We start from the raw sequence: 23,933 nt of genomic DNA, 5'->3' as shown, positions 1-23,933 counted from the left end.
TTGTTTTGAGACAGAGTCTTGCTCTGTCACCTAGGGTGGAGTGCAGTGACGCAATCTCGGCTCACTGCAACCTCTGTCTCTCGGGTTCAAGTGATTCTCGTGCCTCAGCCTCCTGAGTAACTGGGACTACAGGCACCCGCCACCACGCCCAGCTAATTTTTTGTATTTTTAGTAGAGATGAGGTTTCACCATGTTTGCCAGGTTGGTCTCGAACTCTTGACGTCAGGTGATCCACCCGCGTCAGCCTCCCAAAGTTCTGGGGTTACAGGCATGAGCCACTGCACCTGGCCTCATTATAATTTTTGGTGATTTTTTTTTTTTAAGCTCATTAGCTATCATTAATACTGTGTATTTTATGTGTTTCTGTGTGGCCCCAGACAATTTTTTTTTTTTTTTGAGATGGAGTCTTGCTCTTTCCCCCAGGTTAGAGTGCAGTGGTGCAGTCTCGGCTCACTGCAACCTCTGCCTCCTGGGTTCAAGCAATTCTCCTGCCTCAGTTCCCTGACTTAGCTAGTATTACAGGCATGCACCATTACACCTGGCTAATTTTTGTATTTTTATTTTTATTTATTTATTTATTTATTTTGAGACAGTGTCTCACTCTGTCGGCCAGGCTGGAGTGCAGTGGCATGATCTTGGCTCACTGCAACCTCCATCTCCTAGACTTAAGCAATTCTCCTGCCTCAACCTCCTGAGTAGCTGGGATTACAGGTGTGTGCCACCACACCTGGCTAATTTTTGTATTTTTAGTAGAGACAGGGTTTCGCCATGTTGGCCAGGCTGGTCTCAATCTCCTGACCTCAGGTAATCTGCCCACCTTGGCCTCCCAAAGTACTGGGATTACAGCTGTGAGCCACTGTGCCTAGCCAATTCTTTGTAATTATTTCAATTTCTTGAAATAATTCTATCAAATTTGTCTGATAGAATTCTGAATTCCTTCTCTGCGTTATCATGAATTTCTTTGAGTTTCTTCAGAATAGCTATTTTGAATTCTCTGTTTGAAAGGTCATATATCTCTTTTTCTCCGGGATTCGTCCCTAGTGCCTTGTTCAGTGCATTTGGTATGCCTATATTTTCCTGGATGGTGTTGATGCTTATAGATATTCATCAGTGTCTGAGCATTGAAGAGTTAGGTAATGTAGTCTTTACATCCTCGGTTTGTCCTTCTTGGGAAGGCTTTCCAGGTGTATGAGGGCATTTGGGCCCCAAGCCCAATAATACTGTGGTTTTTGCAGACTCATAGAGGTATTGCCTTGGTGGACTTTGATAAGATCCAGAAGAGTTATCTGGTTACTAGGCAGAGACTCCTGATATTTACCCCCACCTTCTCCCAAACAAACAGTCTGTCTATCTGTGCTGAGCCACCTGGAGCTGCGGGTGTCGTGATGCAAGCACCCCTGTGGCCACCATTACTGGTGCTGCATTGGGTCAGACCTGAAGACAGTACAGCACCGGGTCTTGTGCAAGGCCTTTCCCTTCAGGGTGTGAGTTCCCCCAGGTCCTGGGCATGTCCAGAGATGCTGTCTGGGAGCCAGGGCTTGAAGTAAAAAAACCTTAGCAGTTTACCTGATGTTCTTTTCTACTGCAGCTAAGCTGGCATTCACACCACAATACAAAATCCTTCCCACTCTTCCCTCCCCTTTCCACATGCTGAGAATCCTCTTCCTGTGGCCACCGCCACCACTGGTCTATGGGGATTCTGCCAGGCCACCACCGATGTTTAATTAAAGCCCAAGAACTCTTCCTTCAGCTTGTGGTGAATGCTGCCAGGCCTGGGACTCACCTTCAGGGCAATGGACTCCCATTTGGTTGAGGGCAGGTCCAGAAATGCTGTCCAAGAGCCCAGGCCCAGACTGAGGGACCCAAAAAGCCTGCTTGTTGCTCTATCCTACTATGACTGAGCTGGTACCTAAGGTGCAAAACCAAGTTCCCTTTCCTCTTTCCTCTGTTTTTCTCAAACAGAAGGAATCTTTCACCATAGCCACCATAGCTGGGAATGTTCTGGGTCACTGCTGAAGCCAGCACATCTCAGAGTCCAGGGCCCCCGGTGTACTCCCTGGGTGTCGCTGCTGCTGGTTTTCAGGGCCCAAGGGCTCCTTAGTCAGCAGGCGATGAATCCTGCCAGGATTGTGTCCTTCCCTTCAAGGCAGCAGATTCCCATTTGGCCCAAGATGTGTCTAGAAAAGTCGTCCCAAAGCTAGGGCCAGGAATGGGGACCGCAGGACCCTACCTGCTATTCTATCCTACTGTGGCTGAGCTGGTATCCAAGGTGCAGGACAAAGTCCTCTTTGCTCTTCCCTCTCCTCCCTGTAAGCAGAAGGAAGGTGTCACCTTTGGAGTTGCTGCAAGCTGCACTGCCTGGGGTTGGGGGAGGGATGGTGCAAGCACTCCCTTAGCCATGCCAGCTGGTGTCTCCCTAGGTCATGTGCCACCCTAGTTTTCTGGCTCTGAGCTCAGCCCAACAGGAGGAATTGTCTAGGAATTACAATCCTTGTTCTTAGACTGCCTTTCAAGTTTACCTAGGAGCCCAGGATACTTCAGCCTACAATGGTGAGGCTTGTGGAGAAACTCAAGTTCCAATCACTGGGCTGGTCACTTTCCCTCTGGCTAAGGCTGGTCCAAATATTTGCTTCCTGTGCGGGTGCTGGCTGAGCCCAGCATGGCTTTATTCTCTCTTGTGACAGGGCAGAACCAAATTCAACATAAGTCCCCTAGTCACTGGGCTCACCCCCTCCAAATGCACAAACTCTCTGTACACACGGCTGACTGGGGAATAGGAGAGGGGTGGCATCAGTGATTTAAGACTGTCCCTCCTGCCCTCCTCAGTGCCTCTTTGAGTGATGTGAAGTTAAACAAGGTACTGTGATTGCTCACCTCATTTTTGGTTTTTGTGATAGTGCTTTTCTGTGTGCAGATAGATGTTCAAATTTGTTGTTCCAGTGTGGGGAATAAAGGGTGTGGGCTTCTATTCCACCATCTTGCTCTACCTCCAGCACCTTTTCATATGCTTCTTTGCTATAGACTATTTTCACATGTTTATTTGCCATCTTTGTGTCTTCTTTGGTGAGGTGTCTGTTGTTCATTTGATCATTTTTAAAATGGATTGTTTATTTTCTTATTGTTGAGTGTTAAGAATCCTTCGTATATTTTGAATGTAAGTCCCTTATCAGGTATATATTTTGCAAATAATTTCTCCCAGTTTAAGGCTTATCTTTTCATTCTCTTAACAGTGTCTTTTGCAGAGCACACATTTTAAATTTTAGTAAAGTCCAGCTAATCATCAATTTTTTTCTTTTTTTATCTGAGCATGAGAGCATGAGAGGAAAAAGAGAGGAAGCCACCCTTTCCTCTCATGTTCTACCAAAGGCGAAGCAGGTTTTTTGTCCTGCTTCTTGTGGGAGGTACTTGTCTTTGGAATTCAGTTTACTTCTTTGCCTTGAGATCTAATGGGCTCAATAATGGGCTAGATTATCTAGCCTTTTTTGACCTTGGGGTGAGAGCACCATTATTTCTAGAACATCATTATTTCTATTTTAGGATGCTTTCAACATCCTAAATGGAAGCAGAACTAAAATCATTTCATTTGTTATTTTTAAAAAGTGGCCACAAATGGCATTGTGAATGTTACATAAGACAGAAATTAACCTTAAGACAGAATTCTGAAAAAAATGGCTGTTACTTTTTTTTCTTTGTCTACTTTGAGCATCATAATCCTAGCTCTGGTAATTAAATAGGTTCTATCCAAACCAGGAGTCTATTTATAATAGGTTTAACTCTGATCATGTATTCAGATGATATTTAGAATATTGATTTTATAGTGAGCAATTAATGGGCATACGGTGAGTTCCAGTCACACTGTTTTCACTCTTACTAAGGTGCTGGTGGTGACTAATGTGGTAAAGAAAATGTCCTTTTTAGATGATTGTCACATTATCTTCTGTGGCCTCATACTTCTCTAGCCTTATGGGGGCTGGCATGTTTGGGGGTGACTGGCTTCTTATATGAGCCCTTTTACTGAATCTTAGTCTTTACACACTAAGCAAGTGTGTGCCAGAAGTCATTGAAGACCATGCTCATATATATATATATATAGTTTGTTTGTTTGTTTGATTATTTGTTTGTTTGTTTGAGATGGGTTTTCGCTTTTGTTGTTCAAGTTGGATTGCAGTGGCCCAATTTTGGCTCACTGCAACCTCCGCCTCCCGGGTTCAAGCAATTCTTCTGCCTCAGCCTCCCGAGGAGCTGGGATTATAGGCATCCGCCACCACGCCCGGCTAATTTTTTGTATTTTTGGTAGAGACACGGTTTCACTACATTGGCAGGCTGGTCTCGAACTCCTGACCTCAGGTGATCTGCCCGCCTTGGCCTCAGTGCTGGGATTACAGGCGTGAGCCACTGCACCTGGCCACTATGTTCATATTTTTATTTTTTATAGAGGAATTTCCTGTATTTCCTATAGACGAACAGCTTCTCTCCAATATATTTTTCAAATTTTGAAGATAATTGTGATGCCGCTTTTTGGTCTCTGGCCTGAACACTTGGGGACCACATCCCATACTGTTATGCAGAAGGTACTGATGGGGCCAGGAGTCTGAGAGTGGGAAGAAGCTTAAGTGCTTAACCACTAAGACAGTTCTGGAACGTCTTCATGAGACAGAGAAGACTGTAGCAAGATGAGTGTGCCTTCTGTGTTCCAGTCACAAATATTCAATTGTCTGTTTTCCACACATAAGTCAAATTCAACCTATCCAAAAGTGCTTGTCACCTTGTGCATCTAACTTGCTTTTTTTTTGTGTTCCTGGTTATAGGAAATATCAGGGTTCTTCTTTATCACTCATTATCCCTTTACTTAATCCAGCACTAGGCTCTGTCATATCCATTCCTAAATCTCCTTCTAATTTGCCCCTTCTGGCCAGGCGTGGTGGCTCACACCTGTAATCCTAGCACTTTGAGAGGCTGAAGCAGGTGGATCATCTGAGGTCAGGAGTTCGAGATCAACCTGGCCAACATGGTGAAACCCCATCTCTACTAAAAATACAAAAAATCAGCCAGGCATGGTGGCACAAACCAGTGATCCCAGATACTCTGGAGGCTGAGGCAGGAGAATCGCTTGAAGCCTGGGGGCAGAGGTTGCAGTGAGCCAAGATCGTGCCATTGCACTCCAGCCTGGGCAACAAGAGCAAAACTCCATCTCAATAATAACAACAAAAACAACAATAATAATGATAATAATAATGGCCGGGCGCAGTGGCTCAAGCCTGTAATCCCAGCACTTTGGGAGGTCGAGGCGGGTGGATCATGAGGTCAGGAGATCGAGACCATCCTGGCTAACACGGTGAAACCCCGTCTCTATTAAAAATACAAAAAATTAGCCGGGCGTGGGGGTGGGCGCCTGTAGTCCCAGCTACTTGGGAGGCTGAGGCAGGAGAATGGCGTGAACACGGGAGGCGGAGCTTGCAGTGAGCAGAGATCACGCCACTGTACTCCAGCTTGGGCGACAGAGCGAGACTCCGCCTCAAAAAACAACAACAAAAAATAATAATAATTTGCCCCTTCCTAAACATTCCCGTAAACCAAATTCCCATGATCATATCCAATCTATAATATTTATTATTTACTGAGCTCCTATGTACCAGACACTGTTACACATTCCTTTTTTTCCCCCAGCTTTTTGTTTCATTTATCTTTTGTGTTTTTTTGTTTGTTTGTTTCAATTTCATTTAGTTCTGCTCTGATCTCGTTATTTCTCTTCTGCTGGGTTTGGGTTTGGATGGTTCTTGTTTCTCAGGTTCTGTAAGGTGTGGCCTTAGACTGTCTGTTTGTGCTCTTTCAGACTTTGTGATGTAGGCTTTCCTTTTAGCACGACTTTTGCTGTACCCCAGAGGTTATGATAGGTTGTGTCACTATTATCCTTCAGCTCAAAGACTTTTTAAATTTCCGCCTTGATTTCATTGTTGACCCAATGATTGCTCAGGATCAGGTTATTTAATTTCCATGTATTTGCATGGTTTTGAGGATTCCTTTTGGAGTTGATTTCCAATTTTATTCCACTGTGGTCAGAGAGAGTACTTGATATAATTTTGATTTTCTTAAATTTTCTGACACTTGTTTTGTGGCCTATTATATGGTCTATCTTGGAGAACATTTTAAAGTGCTGATGAATGGAATGAGTTGTACACTTCTTAACGTGCTAATTTTGTTTCATCTTCATAGAAACTTTATTTGGTAGGTACTATTACACAGATGACTTAAGGACCTTGTCAATTTTATAGCAGGATTTTTCAGCTTTGGCTTTATATCAGAATATCATGGAAAATTAAAAAAAAAATTCCGGCCGGGCATGGTGGCTCACGTCTGTAATCCCAGCACTCTGGGAGGCTGAGGCGGTTGGGTCACCTGAGGTCAGGAGTTTGAGACCAGCTTGGCAAACATGGTGAATACCTGATCTCTACTAAAAATACAAAAAATAGCCAGGCGTGGTGGTGCATGCCTGTAATCCCAGCTGCTCAGGTGTCTGGGGCAGGAGAATTGCTTGAACCTGGGAGGCGGAAGTTGCAGTGAGCCGAGATCACACCACTGCACTCTAGCCTGGGCAACAGAGTGAGACTCCGTCTCAAAAAAACAAAAAAAAATTTTCAATATCCAAGCCATGCCCTAGACAAATGAAGTCAGAATCTCTGAGCGTGGGACCTAGACATCAGTCTTTTTTCAAGATCTTCAGATGATTCCAACACATACCAGATTGAAAACCACTTATTTATAGCCATAAGGCAGTAGATTCAGAAACTGAACTAAGGTCTCTGACTCCACAGTCTACATTCTAAAACACAGTGCCATGCTTTCCCTTATGTTGCATGGTGCTACCAGGGTGAAATGTGGCATGTCATGTTACTGCCTGACTTAATCTCTTTAGTGATTCCTGTGTCCTTCAGTTAAAATGTGATCTCTTTGGTATGACATACAAGACTGGGCTGATTTTTCCCTCCCTTCTACTCTATACTCCAACAATACCAGGTTTTCCACAAAGTACCTGAATAAATGCTATTCTTCACACATGCTGGGCTTTCTCTCTGAACCGTCTTTTTTTTTTTTTTTGGGAAAACATTGTTTCCAAGACTCTGTTAAAATGCCACTTTAAAACTTCCTCTCTGAAGTTGTTCCAAACCACTTCCTTACACTAGGCTGTACAGATTAGTCTCTCTTTTGTCCCATCATGTACTTTTTCATCGATCACACAGTTTGCACCTGTTTACTTGTCTGTGTAATGAATGAATGGATGACAAGTCACTGATTAAGTGTGTGAATCTAGGTTGTAGCCATTTTGCAAAGAACATTCAATACTGCTAAAGAGTTGGGAGTTTATCATGTAGGGAATGGGGAGTCAGTGAGGATAGCTGAGGAGGGGGGTGAGATGCTGGAGATGGTGCATTTAGAAACTTTAATCTGACGTGTGAGGTGTGTGACAGTTTGGATATAGGATAGGACTGGAGGTTGGAGATCACTGAAGAGTTTTTTTAAAAAATAAGAATCCACATTTTTGGTAATAAGAGCCTCAGTCACGATTGTGGCAAGAGGAGTGAAACAGAGATCGATAGGATGACACAAGGGAATTCTAGATTTTGGTGACTACATTTGGAGGGCCAGGGAGAACTAAGAGTCAGAGAGGAGCTCGAAGTTTTGAGAATTGTTGTCGTATGTATTAGTTTCCTGGGCTTGCCGTAACAAAACACTGCAAACTGAGCACTTGGAATGACAGGAATCTATTCTCCACAGTCCTGGAGGCTGGAAGGCTAACATCAAGGTACTGGCAGGGCCACTCTCTCTGAAGGCTCCTTGTCTCTTTCCTAGCTACTGATGGTTCCAGCAATCCTTGGTGTTCCTCGGTTTATAAAAATAAGAATCCACGTTTTTGGTAATAAGAGCCTCAGTCACGATTGTGGCAAGAGGAGTGAAACAGAAGTGAAACGCTTCAGTTATAGCCTTATTTCTGCAGTGACTGTCTCTGTCTTCACATGGTCTTCTCTCTGTGTCTGTGTCCAAATTCCCCTCTTCTGATAAGGACACCTGTCAGTGGGTTAGGGTCCACCACCCTAATTCAGTATTACCTCATTTTAACCTGATAACATCTGTAAAGACCCTATTTCCAAATAAGGTGAAATTCACAGATGCCAGGGATTAGGATTTGAAGATTTTTTTTGGGTGCATGCAATTTATCCTATAACATTAATTCATTCCATCAAAGAATCATGTATTGAGTTGTAATTGCCTTTAAAGCATTCACAATCTAATAGAGAAGACAGATATTTAAGCAGATCATTCTATTACAATGTTATATGCACATACTATTATGGACACACAAAGAAGGGTCATTTAACCTAGCCTAATAGAAAGCAGACAAAGGTAGAAACTTGGATAAAAATAGAAAAGGAGGAACAACAGTTTCTTGGGATTTAAATCACTCAATGCTTTGTTTTATAATTTTATTAATTTAATAAATGACCTTTAGTTTGGGTACATCCATGAGGAAACATCCCATCTGAAGTTACCAATAGGGGTTCGGTACAGTTCTGTAGCAGATATAGGTATGGGAGACAGCTACAAAGAGAAAGGAATCCATATGCATCCCGTCCCTCTTTCCTTTTTTTTTTTTTTTTTTTTTTTTTTTGAGACAGAGTTTCGCTCTTTTTGCCCAAGCTGGAGTGCAATGGTACGATCTTGGCTCACTGCAACCTCCACCTCCCGGGTTCAAGCGATCCTCCTGCCTCAGCCTCCCGAGTAGCTGGTATTACAGGCATGCGCCACCATGCCTGGCTAATTTTGTATTTTTAGTAGAGATGGGGTTTCTCCATGTTGGTCAGGCTGGTCTTGAACTCCTGACCTCACATGATCCACCTGCCTCGGCCTCCCAAAGTGCTGGCATTACAGGCGTGAGCCACCGCGCCCGGCCTCTCTTTCCATTTTATACCAAATTTCTGGGATCATTTTCCTTTGTTCTAAAGTTTGGCCTTTACAATTCAGTGTTTGATTACCTTTGAAGATAATTTGCCAAGCACACGATTCTAGGTTGACATTTATTTCGCTTAATGTTTTAAAGACATAGTTCTCTTGTGTTTTGGCTTCTATTGTTTTTGAGAAGTCTGCTGTCATTCTGATTTTTTTTGTCCTTGTTCTGTGGCTGCTGTTAAGATCTTCTCTTTGTCTTTAGGTGTTCTGCATTCTCACTGCTGGTGTCTGGGTATGGGTTTCTTTTTCTTTTCTCTTTTTTCTTTTTTTTGAGACAGGGTCTCATTTTGTCACCCAGACTGGAGTGCAGTGGTGCAATCTTGGCTCACTGCAGCCTTGACCTCCTGGGCTCAAGCGATCCCCCGTCCTCAGCTCCCCAAGTAGATGGGACTACAGGCATGTGCCACCACACCTGGCTAATTTTTGTATTTTTAGTAGAGATGAGGTTTCACCATGTTGACCAGGCTGGTCTCAAACTCCTGGATTCAAGGGGTTTATCCATCTCAGCCTCCCAAAGTGCTGGGATCGCAAGCGTGAGCCACTGCACCCAGCTGGATTTCTTTTTATTTAACCTACTGGTATATGTTGTGCTTCCTGGATCTCTGTATTCATGTTTATCATCAGTTCAGGAAAATATACAGCAATTATTTTAAATATTGCTTTTACTTAGTTCTTTACATTCTGTTTCTGGGCTCAGATTAGATATATATTAGGCCGCCTTATTATCTTAATATCTTTTAATATGTCCTTTATATTTTTCATTTTCCTAGGCAATTTCTTTGTATATATTTTCCAGCTTGCTAATTCTTTCTTCACTGTGTTGGATATTAAGATTTTAATTTCTTAAATTTCCTTTTTTTCCCCAATATGCTTGTTCATTCCCAATAGGCTCTTATTGCTTTCTTATCTTGGTGATTGCTTTCTTTTCTTCTTGAAGCATTTCACACATTGCTATACTACATTCTATGTCTTCTCTGTGCCAGCAAAATGTATGTTCTGTGCAGGGCCAATATCACCGTTCCAGTCAACCCTTGCATGGGTGCAAGATTGGAGGACTCTAAGGTACCTGTCTGCCACCCCATGGCAATGGACTGGGAAGTGGAATGTTTGGATTCTCTCTAGGGAAAAACATTTTACATAATGCTTATAAATGACACAGTTTCTGTGGCTTGTTTTTACTTTGGAGTTTAAGCTCTTAGTGGATAGGGAGTACTTTAAACTTTGCTTACCTGATCCTTGGTTCTCAGTGAATAGTAAATCAATCTCCATCATAGTTTCAGAAACTCTAAAACAACTAATTTCATCCAAGAATGTATACCAGTTTGGAGTAATGATGTTTTTGTCTCTATATTTAGTAGTCAGTGTATAATAATACTTACTACATAAATGTAAGCTAATATTGTTTTCAGAACATTCTCATACCGCCAGGCGTGGAGGCTCATGCCTATAATCTCAGCACTTTGGGAGGCCGAGGCAGGAAGATCGCGTGAGGCCAGGAGTTTGAGACGAGCCTGGGGAACATGTTGAGACCCCATCTCTACAAAAAATAAAAAATCCCTTGGCGTGTTGGTGCATGCCTGTAGTTCCAGCTACTTTGGAGGGTGGCTGAAGTGGGAGGGATCCCTTGAGCCCAGAAGGTTGAGGCTGGACCGTGTCTCAAAAAACAATATTGAAAAAGAACAAAAAAACCTTCTCACACTTGTTATCTTGTTAAAGGTTAAAAGTGAAAGTGAATTTTAACGACTGTAGTTTTGATTTGAAACCCTTGGCAAGAGCTCCTTATCTTTTGGAATCACAGGAAGAAGAAAAAACAGTTATTTACAAGTAAGTCTGTTCTTCCATAGCTTTGCTTTTCTTTTGCTAAGATGCTAGACTGTGCTGTCATCCCCTGCCATCCTGTCATGTTGCTGAGACAGTGCTGAGGCACACACCAGGCTCCATTGTGGGAGGACACCGGGCATCTCCCACCACTGTGTATGGTGAGGTGGCAACACTTCCCAGGCTTTTCTGGTCCTAAAGAGCAAGTAGGCTGGGTGCAGTGGCTCATGCCTGTAATCCCAGCAATTTGGAAGGCCGAGGCAGGTGGATCACCTGAGGTTAGGAGTTTGAGACCAGCCTGGACAACATGGTGAAACCCCGTCTTTACTAAAAATACAAAAATTAGCCAGGCATGGTGGTGGGCACCTATAATCCCAGCTACTTGGGAGGCTGAGGCAGGAGAATTGTTTGAACCCAGGAGGCAGAAGTTGCAGTGAGCCAAGATTGTGCCACTGCACTCCAGCTTGGGCGACAGAGCAAGACTGTCTCAAAAACAAACAAAAAACAACAACAACAAAAACAAGTCACTAATACATAAATAACAAACACAGAAATGGAAAAAAAATTAACAACTTGTACTAAAGCTAAAAGGTTAGGAGATTTAAAATTGAATTGGAGTAGTGTAAATGGAGTTTGGGACTGGTTTGGGTGGGTAGTAGCTGTTACAATATCTTACCCAGAGTGATAGATGTTATAATCAGAGAAGTGGTACATACTATCAAATACCATGTATATAATGTGAGGAATCATCTCAGCTAACAGTTGTAGAATTAAGAGATTTCTCTACATAATTATGTAACTTGTAACTATCTGGTTAAAAGTCATGCTGTCCCTCAGATATTGCTGGAGGGAATGTAAAATGGTGCAGCAACTTTGGAAGGCAGCTTGGCAGTTTCTCAAGATGTTAAACATTAAATTATTATGTGACCCAGCAATTCCGCTCCTAGGTTTCTACTCAGGAGTAATGAAACATATATCCACATAGAGGCTAGGATGTGGGTGTTCATAGCAGCATTATTCACAACAGACAAAAAAGTGGAAACAACCCAAATGTCTATCAGCTGATGAATGGATAAAGAAGATGTGGTATATCCATACAATGGAATAGTGATACATGCTGCAACATAGACAAACTTCAAAACCATTGTACTCAGTGAAGGAAGCCAATAACAAAAGGCTACATATAGTATGTTTTTAAATACAAAATGTTCAGAAAAGGCAAATCTGTAAAGACAGAAGGCAGATAGTAGTTGCTTAGGTCTGGGGATAGGAGTGGAGAGTGACTTAATGAGCATGGAGCCTTGGGGTTGATGAAAATGTTCTAAAATAAGATTGTAATGGTGTTGCAAAACTCTGTAACTATACTAAAAACCATTGACTTGTACACTTAAAATGGGTGAATTTAATGTCATATAAATTATACCTTATTAAAATTGATAACAATAAAAAAAAAAACTAGCAAGGTGGAAGAAAAGTGAGCTTATGTGACTTTCTAGGAGATGAGCTTACAATTCTCTGTTCCTAAAAAAGTGCCCAAAGTAAGCTGCAGTGGTTTCTTTTCCTGAACAGGCTCAGAATTTGTTGAATAAATACAGTGTGGCAGAAGCTGGAGGGCTTTTAGAGATGCTGGTATGACCAGCAGAGAGAACGACTGATTGTCTCCCGAGGACCTTAGTGATGTAAAGTAGAAACAGATGACAGCTGGGGAGGGCGCTGGCCAACATGGGCTTACTGTCCTTGAGGTGTGGTTTAACCATTTGCTGGGTTGCCTTTTGAATAGGAGCCACAATTGAGGGGAAAAAGGAAGTGTCCAAACTAAGCCCTATTTGCTTGGTAGCTGAAGGCCTTAAAAGATACAATGATTGATTGAAAAGATAGAATTGAGAATCACTCTTGCATATTAGGGTCCAAAAGAGTAAGTTCCTCTGCGATCCCTAATTGCCAGAGTCTCAAATAGACCTGTTTGGGTAAGACTTTAGGATAAATGTCATCTTAATTCTATTTAATTTTGATAAATGATATAAAAGGAGAGATTTTGTTCTCAAATACATCTTCTAGCAGAGCGAGACCCACACGTGAAGGAGGATATTGCGTTGCTGGAGTAGTGGGGTCCTATATTTTAGACTAGAGGCTTAAGTCTAGGCTCACTCTAGAAGGCGGAGGAAGACTGGATTCTCTTCCATGAAAAGGGAAGCATCCCAGTTCTGGCAGCAGGGATGGAGAAGGCACATTTGTCTTTGGCAGAGTTAGACCTTCTCAGGGAGGGCAAACTGGACAGCTCTGTGAGGGATCCTTCCCGCCAAAGGACCCAAAGCTGTCTGATGAAGCAGCACAGAGATTACAGATGAAACGGTGACTAGAGCAAGGCAATACTATTTATTTGGATTTATTTTCACATAAAAAACATGTAAATACATTTATTTTCACAAAAATACATAAATTCGCATAGAACTCATCACCTTCAAATTTAAATAAAAATATTAAGTGCTACAGTTGAGAGTTAAGAGAATCCCTTCCTTTCTGGTTCCTTCGTGCAGAAACAAAGGGTCATCCTTTCTAGAAAGAGAACCGCTGTGTTATCGAGACGGAAAGAATCCAAGTGCCAAAGAGGCCAACTCTGAAGGGTATTTTTCTTCCTTGAGCCTCAGCCAGGAAGGAGGCAGAACGGGAGGAAGACCAGAATGGGTAAGAACTGGGGCTGTCCCATTTCATCATACATAGGGCGGCAACCGCTGATACCAAAATCTGAGTACCTGGGAACTTTCTTTGTATGGCAGGCTTCCAGGAAGAGAGGAGGCAGTGGGGAATAGGTTAGAAGCAGCTGAGGGGCAGGTGTCCTTTATTCAGAGGGAATGGAGAGAGCCACCTGCTCCCTGGTGGAGCCACACGATGAGGGTGTCCCTGGTGGGTGGGCCACGCTGTCCAGGATTTCCCTAGCCCCTCTCTCGTTCTGCCATCTCTACCCTGTCTCTACCGTCTACCACTTAGCATAGCCAAGCCAGGGCCCACATTTTGTTAACCTTAAGGCAGTCAAGATAGGTAGAAAATTTTCAAAAGGACCAATACTAAATTAAAGTAGTAAAATTTGGGAAGTGAAAGCCCCCATATTGAGAGATTGCCGGCAGCAGAGAGGAGCACCCGTGCTTTCTCATTCGGCACCTCGTGACTCCTGGATTGCATTAGGGCCGAGCGAGGGCTTGTTCTCTGTGGACCCTGGAGTAGGCCCTGTAAGTGGTGAAAAGGATCCCGGGAGAAAACTCATGAATAAGGGAGAAAGTGAGACTTCAGACTGAAATTACTAGAAATGCTTGGAAGTAAAGGAGGAAAATGAAACTGAGGAACCAGACCAGTTAATTAAAACCTGGAGTAACCAGGAGATCCAGAGTTTCCTAAAAGAATGGGAATTTCTTGCATTTGAAGAGTTGAGAAGAAGAATCATGAATTATTGAGAGGAATTGCCTAGTGTCTCAAGCAGGGGGGCATAAAGAAGAGCTGGCGCCGATATCTCCAGTTGACAAGCTTGCAGGGCTCATACTGGACTCCTCATGAGGCCAACTCAAGGCCAGGGAGCAACCCTGGCCCTGTCGTTACAGAGAGGCCCTACACAGGATTCTGGGATACAGATAAAAGGACAATGCCTTTTCAGGTCCTCTGTGCAAATGTGATCGTCCCTCCAACTCCTAGTGCCAGCCCCTGTCTGCTCTGAGGCTCTGCCATTAGTCCCCTATGTGATCTCCAAGAAGGATCTTCAGGTCCCAGATGGGGGCCCTCCACGGTCAGCTCCATGCCTGTCGTCTGCCGTTGTCCCTGCAGCCCCCAGCCCCTAGCAGCAGCTGTCAACCTCTTCTGACCCTGATCTCAATTTTGAACTTAAAGACATTTAGAACCTGGATTCTTGATTCTGTGTGAATGACCATGGAAGAGCACAATTTTATACCCTGGTGCATGACTCCTTCCTCTCCCAGAATGTGCAATAAATGAAGAAAAAAGCCCCAACATTTAAAATGTGAAGTTTATGGAAATACTAGATGTTGGGCCATGTGCGGTGGCTCACGCCTGCAATCCCAGCACTTTGGGAGGCCGAGGTGGGCAGATCACCTGAGGTTGGGAGTTCGAGACCAGCCTGACCAATATCAAGAAACCCTGTCTCTACTAAAAATACAAAGTTAGCCGGGCGTGGTGGAGGGCGCCTGTAATCCCAGCTACTCAGGAGGCTGAGGTAGGAGAATCGGTTGAACCCAGGAGGTGGAGATTGCGGTGAGCTGAGATCATGCCATTGCACTCCAGCTCAGGCAACAAGAGCAAAACTCCCATCTCAAAAAAAAAAAAATCTATATATATATAGATATATATTTAACATATATATTTACATATGTATAGATATACATACCTATATTTACACATCTATCTATCTGTCTATCTGTCTATCTATTTATAGGTGTTTACAGAGCATAGATTTCTTATCCTAAGGTAATGATAGTTAAACTTAGTGGCCATTTGACTGAGCTAGCTCAACCTACCATTTCTGGGTCTAGGTGGAGCTTCTCCCTCCAGTTCTCCTGTCCAGAGTCAGCTTCTTAGGAGTGTATGCGAGAAGTCATGGCCTTCCTCCCCACGTGAATGGCCTGTCTTCTGAGTATCCTTCAATCTTGCCATCTTCCTTTCTGACTGTCTCTCTATTTCCCCACTCCTATCCCTAAAGGACAGGGGCGCTACTCTTTTACTCATTCATGAAAATTTACTAACCTTTTCTTTTGTGTGTTTAAGCTCCTTTTACTGCCATGTTTTGGTATCCTCTCATGTGCTTGCTTGCTTCCTCAAAATTTTAACAAGCGCCAACTCTGAGCCAGGCAGTGTTTGAGGGGCTGGAGACACAGTGGGAAACAAAACAGAGACGGCTCCTATTTCCTGGAGCTTACATTTTGGTGGGGAAATAGACAATAGTCAACCAAATAAACACATAACATCATGTGAGTTAGTAATAAGGAAAACAAAGCAGGTAGAGGGGTGGGGTGGGAGGGTGGGGGATGAACGAAGAGGACTGTTTTAGGTGGAGAAGTCTGAGGAGGCTTCTCCTCTGAGATGACGTTTGTGCAGCAGCCTGAGGAACCCAGGGAGTGAGGTGTGGAGAGATCTGGGGGAAGAGTGTTGTGCAGATGGATGGGCCCAGGCAAAAGCCTGAGATGGGAGTGAAGCTTGTGTGTTCAGGAAACAGCCAGAAAAAGTGGGGAGGCTGAAGACAGTGAGTGCTGAGAGAGGGCGGGAGGTGAGGCTGGAGCAGAGGCAGGAGCCAGGCAGGTGGGGGTTACAGGCCGGGACAGGGAGTTAGAATAAAATTTAAAGTGTGAGGGGAAGCGGTGCAGAGGTTTGGAGCAGGGGAAATAATATCTAGTCAGCATTGTACAAAGAAGAGCATGGCTGCTGCATGAACAACTGTGGATGCTGGAGCCGAGGCAGGGCCGTCAGGCAGTGAGGGCTCCAGGCCACGTGAGAGCGAGGACTCCAGGCTCCAGTGTGGGTGGAGAGGAGCTGGCAGAGCTTGTTTGTCGGTGTGGAAGTGGGTGAAAGCGAGAAATCAGTGCAGAGGGGCCTGGGTGGATTGTCGTAGTCACTGACCCCTTACGGAGGTCTAGGGGGAAAGCAGGTTTGCAGGGAGAGAAGTACAGAAGTGAGGAATAATCGTGTTTGGGGCTGATTCCATTGCAATCATTACAATACCGAAGGAGGATTTGTAGGGTGTGATTTTAGAGCAACTGAGCTCTTCCCCTCACTGTCCATTTAAACCTGTTCTGTTGGGGTTGGTTCTTCCCCTGCCCTGGGCATTTTCAGACAGTAAAAAGCCTCTGGTTATGAAGACAGTCTGTTCAGTAACTAACATGGCCAGTCTCGTATAACATAATGACCAACGCTTCAATCTTCATTTAAGGTCTCCCTCCCCCCGTTTGGGGCTGCTGAAGCCGGAGCTGCAAGAAAGAAGAGGGAGGTAGATGTCTTCTCTCTTTCCCTTCTTACTGTCCTATTCCTTACCCCTCTTTCTTGCCACTGTGATTTCTGATATCTGCAGAGTCCACAGTGGGAGGGAGGAAAGAGAAGTAATGAATGGGTGGGCAGGAAAGTTCTTACCTATTAATTTTATGACGATCTATTTTAGTGTAAGGCTTTCTCTGGGCTTGGCAGGGGTTTGAAGCTATGGTTTTTCTCATGGGGCACTTCCAAGTAATCTTCAGAGAAAATTCCTATTGCTCGGAATTTCTTGCCGGATTTCTTTTCCAGCTGTTTGCTTAGGACTGTCTCTGGCTCTGAGTATCTGATGGAACTGCCACTACTTCATTCTTCACTTAGGAACATAGCCTCTATCACCTAAAGAGATGCCGAGACTAAAATTAGATCCATTTCAGTATCTTTGTAGATGCCCACCCTACACCCAGGAGGAGATATACAGTAGGCAGGTGGAGGTACAGGTCTGGAGTTCAGGGGAGACTGGGGGTGGAGATAGGTTTTTGAGAGTCATCTTCATATAGATGCTACGTGAAATCATGCAATCATCTGGGGGTGAGTGTCAAAGAGAAGAGGGCCGAGGGCTAGTCCTGCGGAATACCAAGATTTAGAGGTTGGGGCAAGGAGGCAGAGCTGGTGAAGGAACATGCGTGGAGTGAGAGGCTGGTATGAAAGGAAGCAAAGCAGAAGTGTGTGCTGTTGCAGAGGCCAGTAGAGAAAGAGTTTCAGAAAAGAGGGCACGCTCAGCCACATGGCAATGCTGCTGAGAGGGAGGTAAAATGAGGACTGGGAGATATAGGTGTAACTGCTGATTTTCATCAGAGAGGTTAAGTGGAGCAGCTGAAATGAAAGCTGATTAGAGTGGGTTCAGGAGAGAATTGGGGTGAGGATGTGGAGACAGAATAAGCAATGCTTTTGTGGGGTTTTGTTATAAAGTGGCTGGAGAAGGTAAGGCAAGGGAATGTTTTCATCAGCGATATTGATATGATAACATGTATGTTTCCTGATGGGAATGCTCCCATAGAGAGGGAGATTTGATGATGCTGGAGCGACAGGCAGCAGAATAGAAGGGCAGAGTCCGTCCACAGGTGAGGAGGTAGCACCCTGGACTCAGGTGGACAGGACACTCTATCCATTGTATGAAGACGGAAGGCCGAGTACATGGACGTAGGTCAAACTAGCTCAGTGGATTTTGCAAAAGAGTATTGTTTCCTTCTATTTACTCATTTTCTCAGTGAAGTGAGATCATCAGCTGATAGGCATAGAATAGAGATTTTTTAGAGGTTTGAAGAGAAAAGGAAAGAAAGGAACCTAGTATTTTCTGAATCACAATAATCCAAGTGGAAATTAGTACTCCAAACATGTTGACATCTGAAAGTTGAGACCACCGGAGTTCCCTCACATCACGTCACACATCAGTGATCTGCCCATCTATGTGACCACATCCCTGAATCTCAGTGCTTCTGACTCCAGACAGTGTGAGGAAAGGCTGAGGCAGGAGGCCTAGGTGGAGACCCTGCCTGAGAGATGAGTCACTGGGCTCTGGCAGGACAGGCTTCAGGGGGATCAGCCCAGCTTAGCTGGGGAACACTTTCTGCTCTTGCAAGCCCCTCATCCCCATACCACACTCAACTCTTCCGTTTTGTCACCTTCAAAAGGTTTCAGCAACCAAGGAGCACACACTCTGATCCTTGATTGGTGAAAGGATATGCAAAATCAGGCTGCTTCAGAGGAAGTCATCTGCTCGCAGGAATCAGGGTGAAGGCCAAGGAAGGCACTCAAGAATTGTCCTGTCTCTAGAAAAAAGCATCTGCCACAAACTTCCTTTAATTTTTGAGTTCAGTGTCTGTGATAATTAAGAAATGGCAATACCATGTATTTTCCCCCGAAGTTAAGAAATATTGCTGAATGAACCAATAAAAAGAATTACAGCTCCCTTACTAAGTGTCTATCTTTGTTTATTTGGTTTGTTCCTAAATTAAGGTATGCTCCCTTTGGTCATGCACCCTTCATGGCCACAGCCACATATCCTCCTGAGGTTTTTTCAACATTAGAAAATTTTAAAATTCATTTGGGGTTGGCGAGGTGAGGTGACTCACACCCATAATCCCAGCACTTTGGGGAGGCTGAGGCATGTTGCCCAGGCTGATCTTGAATTCCTGGGCTCAAGTGATCCACCCGCCTCGGCCTCCATCCGAACACCTGACTTGAGGTCAGGAGTTCAAGACCAACCTGGCCAACATGGCAAAACCCTGTCTCCACTAAAAATACGAAAATTTGCCAGGTGTGATGGCACACACCTGTAATCCCAGCTACTTGGGAGGCTGAGGCATGAGAATTGCTTGAACCCTGGAGGTGGAGGCTGTTGTGAGCCGAGATTGCGCCACTGCACTCCAGCTTGGGTGACAGGGCAAGACTCCATCTCAAAAAAAAAAAAAAAAAATTAATGTAGGGTATAATTACTTGCTTGCTGATTCTAAACATCGCCTTCTGGCTTTTGTTGAATTTGAATCTTTGTCACAGGAAGACACAGTAGGACACAGAGCATAGGAGTGGAATTCTGTTTTCCGTAGGCAAAGGGACACCACAGTAACCTTTTTAAAAGACTTGGGGGAGTCTGATTTCTTCAGTTCTGTCTGTTCCCCACATACATATAATTCCAAGATCCCCCTCTTTCCTAGTCAATGCCCTAGATTTTGTATAAAAGACTGGCAGCAATGTTAATCCAACTGGAGTTGCAATTCAGCAACCTACAGGATCAATTTATGAACTTGAGGGTCACAGATGGAATAAGATGTATTAAAAATGGTGGCCCTATATTTTAATGCCTTTCACATTCTGGCATCTGAGTTTCATATTGTCTTGCTTTAAATTATCCATTTTTCTCTCATTCCATATTCCTCATCCTCTTTATTCTACCATGACAGTTATCTAGTCTCCCAATGTCTCACCCCCAAACAACATATGGTTCTAAGTGAAACTAGATTTTCTTTCTTTCTTTCTTTTTGAAACAGGGTCTCGTTCTGTTGCCCAGGCTGGAGTGCAGTGGCATGATCATGGCTCACTGCAGCGTGGACCTCCCAGGCTCAAGCAATTCTCAGCCTTTCAGCCTCCCGAGTAGCTGGGACTACAGGTGCAGACCATCATGCTTGGCTTATTTTTTGTAGAGAAGAGGTTTCACCATGTTGCCCAGGCTGATCTTGAACTCCTAGGCTCAGGCGATCTACCCGCCTCAGCCTCCCAAAGTGCTGGGATTACAAGCGTGAGCCACTACACCTGGCTGAAAACTAGATTTTTAAAAACTTTATACTATCAACAATTTCAGAGAAGTATAGAAAAAATAGTGATAATTGTATAATGAATCCTTATGTATCTGACATCCAGCTTCAATACTGATTACCTCATGGCCAGTCTTGCTTTGTGTATATGCATACCTACTTCTCAACTCTAACTGGATGACTTTGAAGCAAATCCCAGATATAGTATCACAAATATAGTTGCTCATTCCACATGGTGAAGAGAAGACGCCTTTCCTTTCCCTGCACTTTGACATGAATACCAATTCCAAATACCTCACATTTCCTCTGAAGCCTTGTACTATTTCTGTATTATTTGAGATCATTTGTGTTGTAAGTAACAAGCTAACCAGAGCTAACATAAGCACAAATGGAATCCATTGGTCCCTGGTGGTCTAGTGGCTGGGATTAAAAAGAAAAAGAAAAAAAAAAGAATTCGTTGGAAGAGTGCCAAAGCATCTTACAGAACCCTGAGAAAAAACTGAATTCCACAGGAAGGGCAGGAACCTTGATAGCACTGGCCCCTGAGCAGCAGTCATCTCAGACCCTTCTAGGCTGTTGTCATGAACGTGACTCACACACCTTTCCAAGTCTCTGTTTTGGTTAGAAGTCTGTAATCCTAGAAGCAAGCCAGGAGAATCTGATCCTAGACTTGGGTCAGGTGTGCACTCCTTGACCAATTAGTCACAGAGAAGAACAGGAAGGTGCTCCATCGAGCCAGGTGAAGTGGCTTACGCCTGTAATCCCAGCACTTCGGGAGGCCGAGGCGGGTGGATCACCTGAGGTTAGAAGTTCAAGACCAGCCTGACCAAAATGGTGAAACCCCATCTCTACTAAAAGTACAAAAATTAGCTGGGCATGGTAGGGGGGCACCTGTAATCCCAGCTACTCAGAAAAGCTGAGGCGGGAGAATCGCTTGAACCCAGGAGGGGGAGGTTGCAGTGAGCCAAGACTGCACCACTGCACTCCAGCCTGGGCATAGAGCAAGAGACTCCGTCTCAAAAGCAAACAAACAAAAGTCTACCTCTGTGAGTGGAATCAGGGATTTGCCAGAGAGATGGGACCACGCAGGCATTTCTAGTCCACCATGTGGAGCAAGGAGTCCAGGAATCACTGAAGAAAGCTGAGCCCGAAAAGGGAGACAGGAATCTTACACGTCATGCTAAAGGGTTTGGAATTTATGGGGAGACCCTGAAGGATTTTATAATACTCTATAGTTTTTGGCATTCTTTCCCTTTTATATTACCTCATCAGTCAAAACAGACTTCTAGAAATCACACCAGCATTAAAGGGATATTGTTACTTCACCTTGACTTTATATAGAAGGAGAAAAGTTTCGGTAAATCAATTCTGTTCCATGAATCAGTCATTAATGCCTTCTCCATAGCCATTCCTCTGTTCAAGTGAGTAAGTTTAGAAATTCTCTTAAGTTGTCTTTATAAAAGGCAGCCTAAATCTATTTCACACTTTTAAAATAAAAATCTAGGTGCAAGTTTGTTCTTATGGTTAAGATTAACATGTACACCTCACAAACATTGGGACTTTTGTTTTGTTTTCTGAGACAAGGTCTTGTTCTGTCTCCCAGCTGGAGTGGAGTAATACAAGCACGGCTCACCTCAGCCTCAACCCAGACTCAAACAATCCTCCCTCCTCAGCTTTCTGAGTAGCTGGCACTACAGGTGCCCGCCACCATGCCCAACTAATTTTTAAACATTCTGTAGAGACAAGGTCCCATTGTGTTGCCCAGGCTGGTCTTGAACACCTGGTCTCAAGCAATCCTCCTACCTTGGCCTCCCAAAGGGCTGGGATTACATGCATGAGCCACCATGATTGGCCTAGACTTTTTGATTTAAAGAGACTCTTTGGATAGAAATGCTTTTCTCTGTTAAGTTATAAATGACTAAAAACACTAGCCATGCCAAAATGGCAACCAGAGGCCAACTGCAAAGCTTCAAAAGGTTTGATGCTCTCCTGGTAGACAAGTCTTCAGTCTCTTAAATGTTTTTTTAATATGTTGGCATTGAAATTTCATTTTGTGTAGATGTCGGGATTATGTTTCATTCATTCATTTATTCATCATTCACTTAGTAAGTATCTAAGTGCCTGTTTTTCTCAGGTGCCCTGCCCGGTTCTGGGGATATAAGGATGAGCCAACATAGGCCCTCTGTCTTAAAGTTAGTAGGAGAAACAGTGACAAAAGATTTTAATACTATGAGATTAACTAACTTGGTTGTGGTATGTAGAAAGAGACTCAGAGCCTGCAGCAAGAGCCTAGGTGAAGACTCAGTGAAGCACTACCTATTGAAAGGAGAATCTTTCAAATCCTTAACAGTTATTTCCACCATGTAAAAAAGGTGACATTGCCAGGGAATATCAAGTAAAGAGACAAATGCTCAGGTAAGCTTTTAAATCATATGAGATTGAAATAATTTGATTCAGTAAATCAGGGAAACTTTTATTTTCAAATGAAGTAAGGAAGAAGCTAGGTAGAAATTAAAAATCCTATTTTGAATCACCTTTTGTTTATACTTAATGTAGTTTAAGCCATCAGTGTATTATACTTTTCTGCGTATGTCTACTCAACAGGAATTTTCTGTTTGCCTGCTATTTGGGTCAGTCATAGATGGTCCCATGTTATGAGAAAGATGTAAAGATGAGATAGATTCAGCTCCTTTTCTCGACAAGATTATACCATATAAGGAACTAATTTGCTGAATGGTCCCTCAGTTAGCCTGACTAGAATCTCTAAATCATGGTCTACACAGCAGTAAACGAGGAATTTTGGCCCCTCAAGTATCAATGAATGCTAACTGGGGCACCTGGATTCCTATCTCCACCTGGCGGTAATGAGGTGGTAACCTCATTAACCCTATTCGATTGGTGTTGGAGAAAGCCAACTAAAACAAAGTTTAAAATCCAGAGTCTCATAATATAAACTGAAAATGTTCAGACTTCAATAAAAAATAGTCATACCAAGAACCAGAAAGATATTTAATTGAATGAAAAAGACAATCAATAGAGACCAACACTGAGATGACAAAGATGTTAGAATAAGCCCAAAAAGACTTTTAAGGTTGCTATGAGAAAAATGCTTCAATGAGCAAATATGAATACACTTGAAGCAAATGAAAAAATAAAAATCCTGAGCAAACAGGACATATAAAGAGCCAAATGAAAATTGTAGACCTGAAAATTACAATAGCCAAAATAAAAAGCTCAGCAGGTAAGCTCAACAGTAGAATGGAGAAGATGGAGGAAAGAATCAGTGAGCTGGAAGATAGAACAATAAAAATTACCAAATCTGAAAAAATGAGAAAATAGACTGGGGGTGGAGGAAAGAACAGAGGCTTAAGGGCTGTCGGGGCTATAATAATATTCATATCATCAGAATCCCAGGACGAGAGACACAGGCAGGACTAAAAAAAAATACTTGAAGAAACATTGGCTGAAAACAGTAATCCTTGTTAATATCCTGTATCTTGATGTAGCTATGTCAAATCTTGGTTGTGATAATGTACCATACCTTAAACTATTAACAATAATTCCTAGATATCATTAAATATGTAGTCAGAGTTTTGGTATTTTCCTGATTGGCCCAAGTGTTTTGAAGTCGGTTTCTTCACATCAGAATCCAAACCAGGCCCACCTGTGGCACCTTCACCCTTCAGTGGGAGTGAGAAGCCGGACGCGTCACTTAAAACCATTCCTCTTACGCTGTCGCCCTCAATCTTACAGGTAAATGGCAAATTCTCTTTCGTATTAATGTACAGGCCTCGATAAAAGTCCAGAAGGGCGGCGGGGGCCTCGGCGGTCGAAGGC

The 23,933-nt window shown here is 43.4% G+C and overlaps 1 protein-coding gene across 1 annotated transcript in view; it reads left to right on the top strand.

Annotated features, from left to right (window-relative positions):
• Positions 1-18,756, top strand: part of FAM228B (family with sequence similarity 228, member B) — a 49,124-nt gene extending 30,368 nt beyond the window's left edge. The window contains 5 exon segments of the mRNA XM_011972709.1: positions 10,720-10,827; positions 13,359-13,482; positions 13,484-13,506; positions 16,748-16,804; positions 18,477-18,756. Coding sequence (XP_011828099.1) covers positions 10,720-10,827; positions 13,359-13,482; positions 13,484-13,506; positions 16,748-16,804; positions 18,477-18,513 — 349 coding nt within the window. The 3' untranslated portion in view covers positions 18,514-18,756.
• Positions 18,757-23,933: the final 5,177 nt, after the last annotated feature.

This window comes from Mandrillus leucophaeus, unplaced genomic scaffold, assembly GCF_000951045.1.
Source record: "Mandrillus leucophaeus isolate KB7577 unplaced genomic scaffold, Mleu.le_1.0 Scaffold13, whole genome shotgun sequence".
In the NCBI taxonomy this organism is placed as follows: Eukaryota; Metazoa; Chordata; class Mammalia; order Primates; family Cercopithecidae; genus Mandrillus; species Mandrillus leucophaeus.
This window is presented reverse-complemented; position numbering and strand designations above follow the sequence as displayed.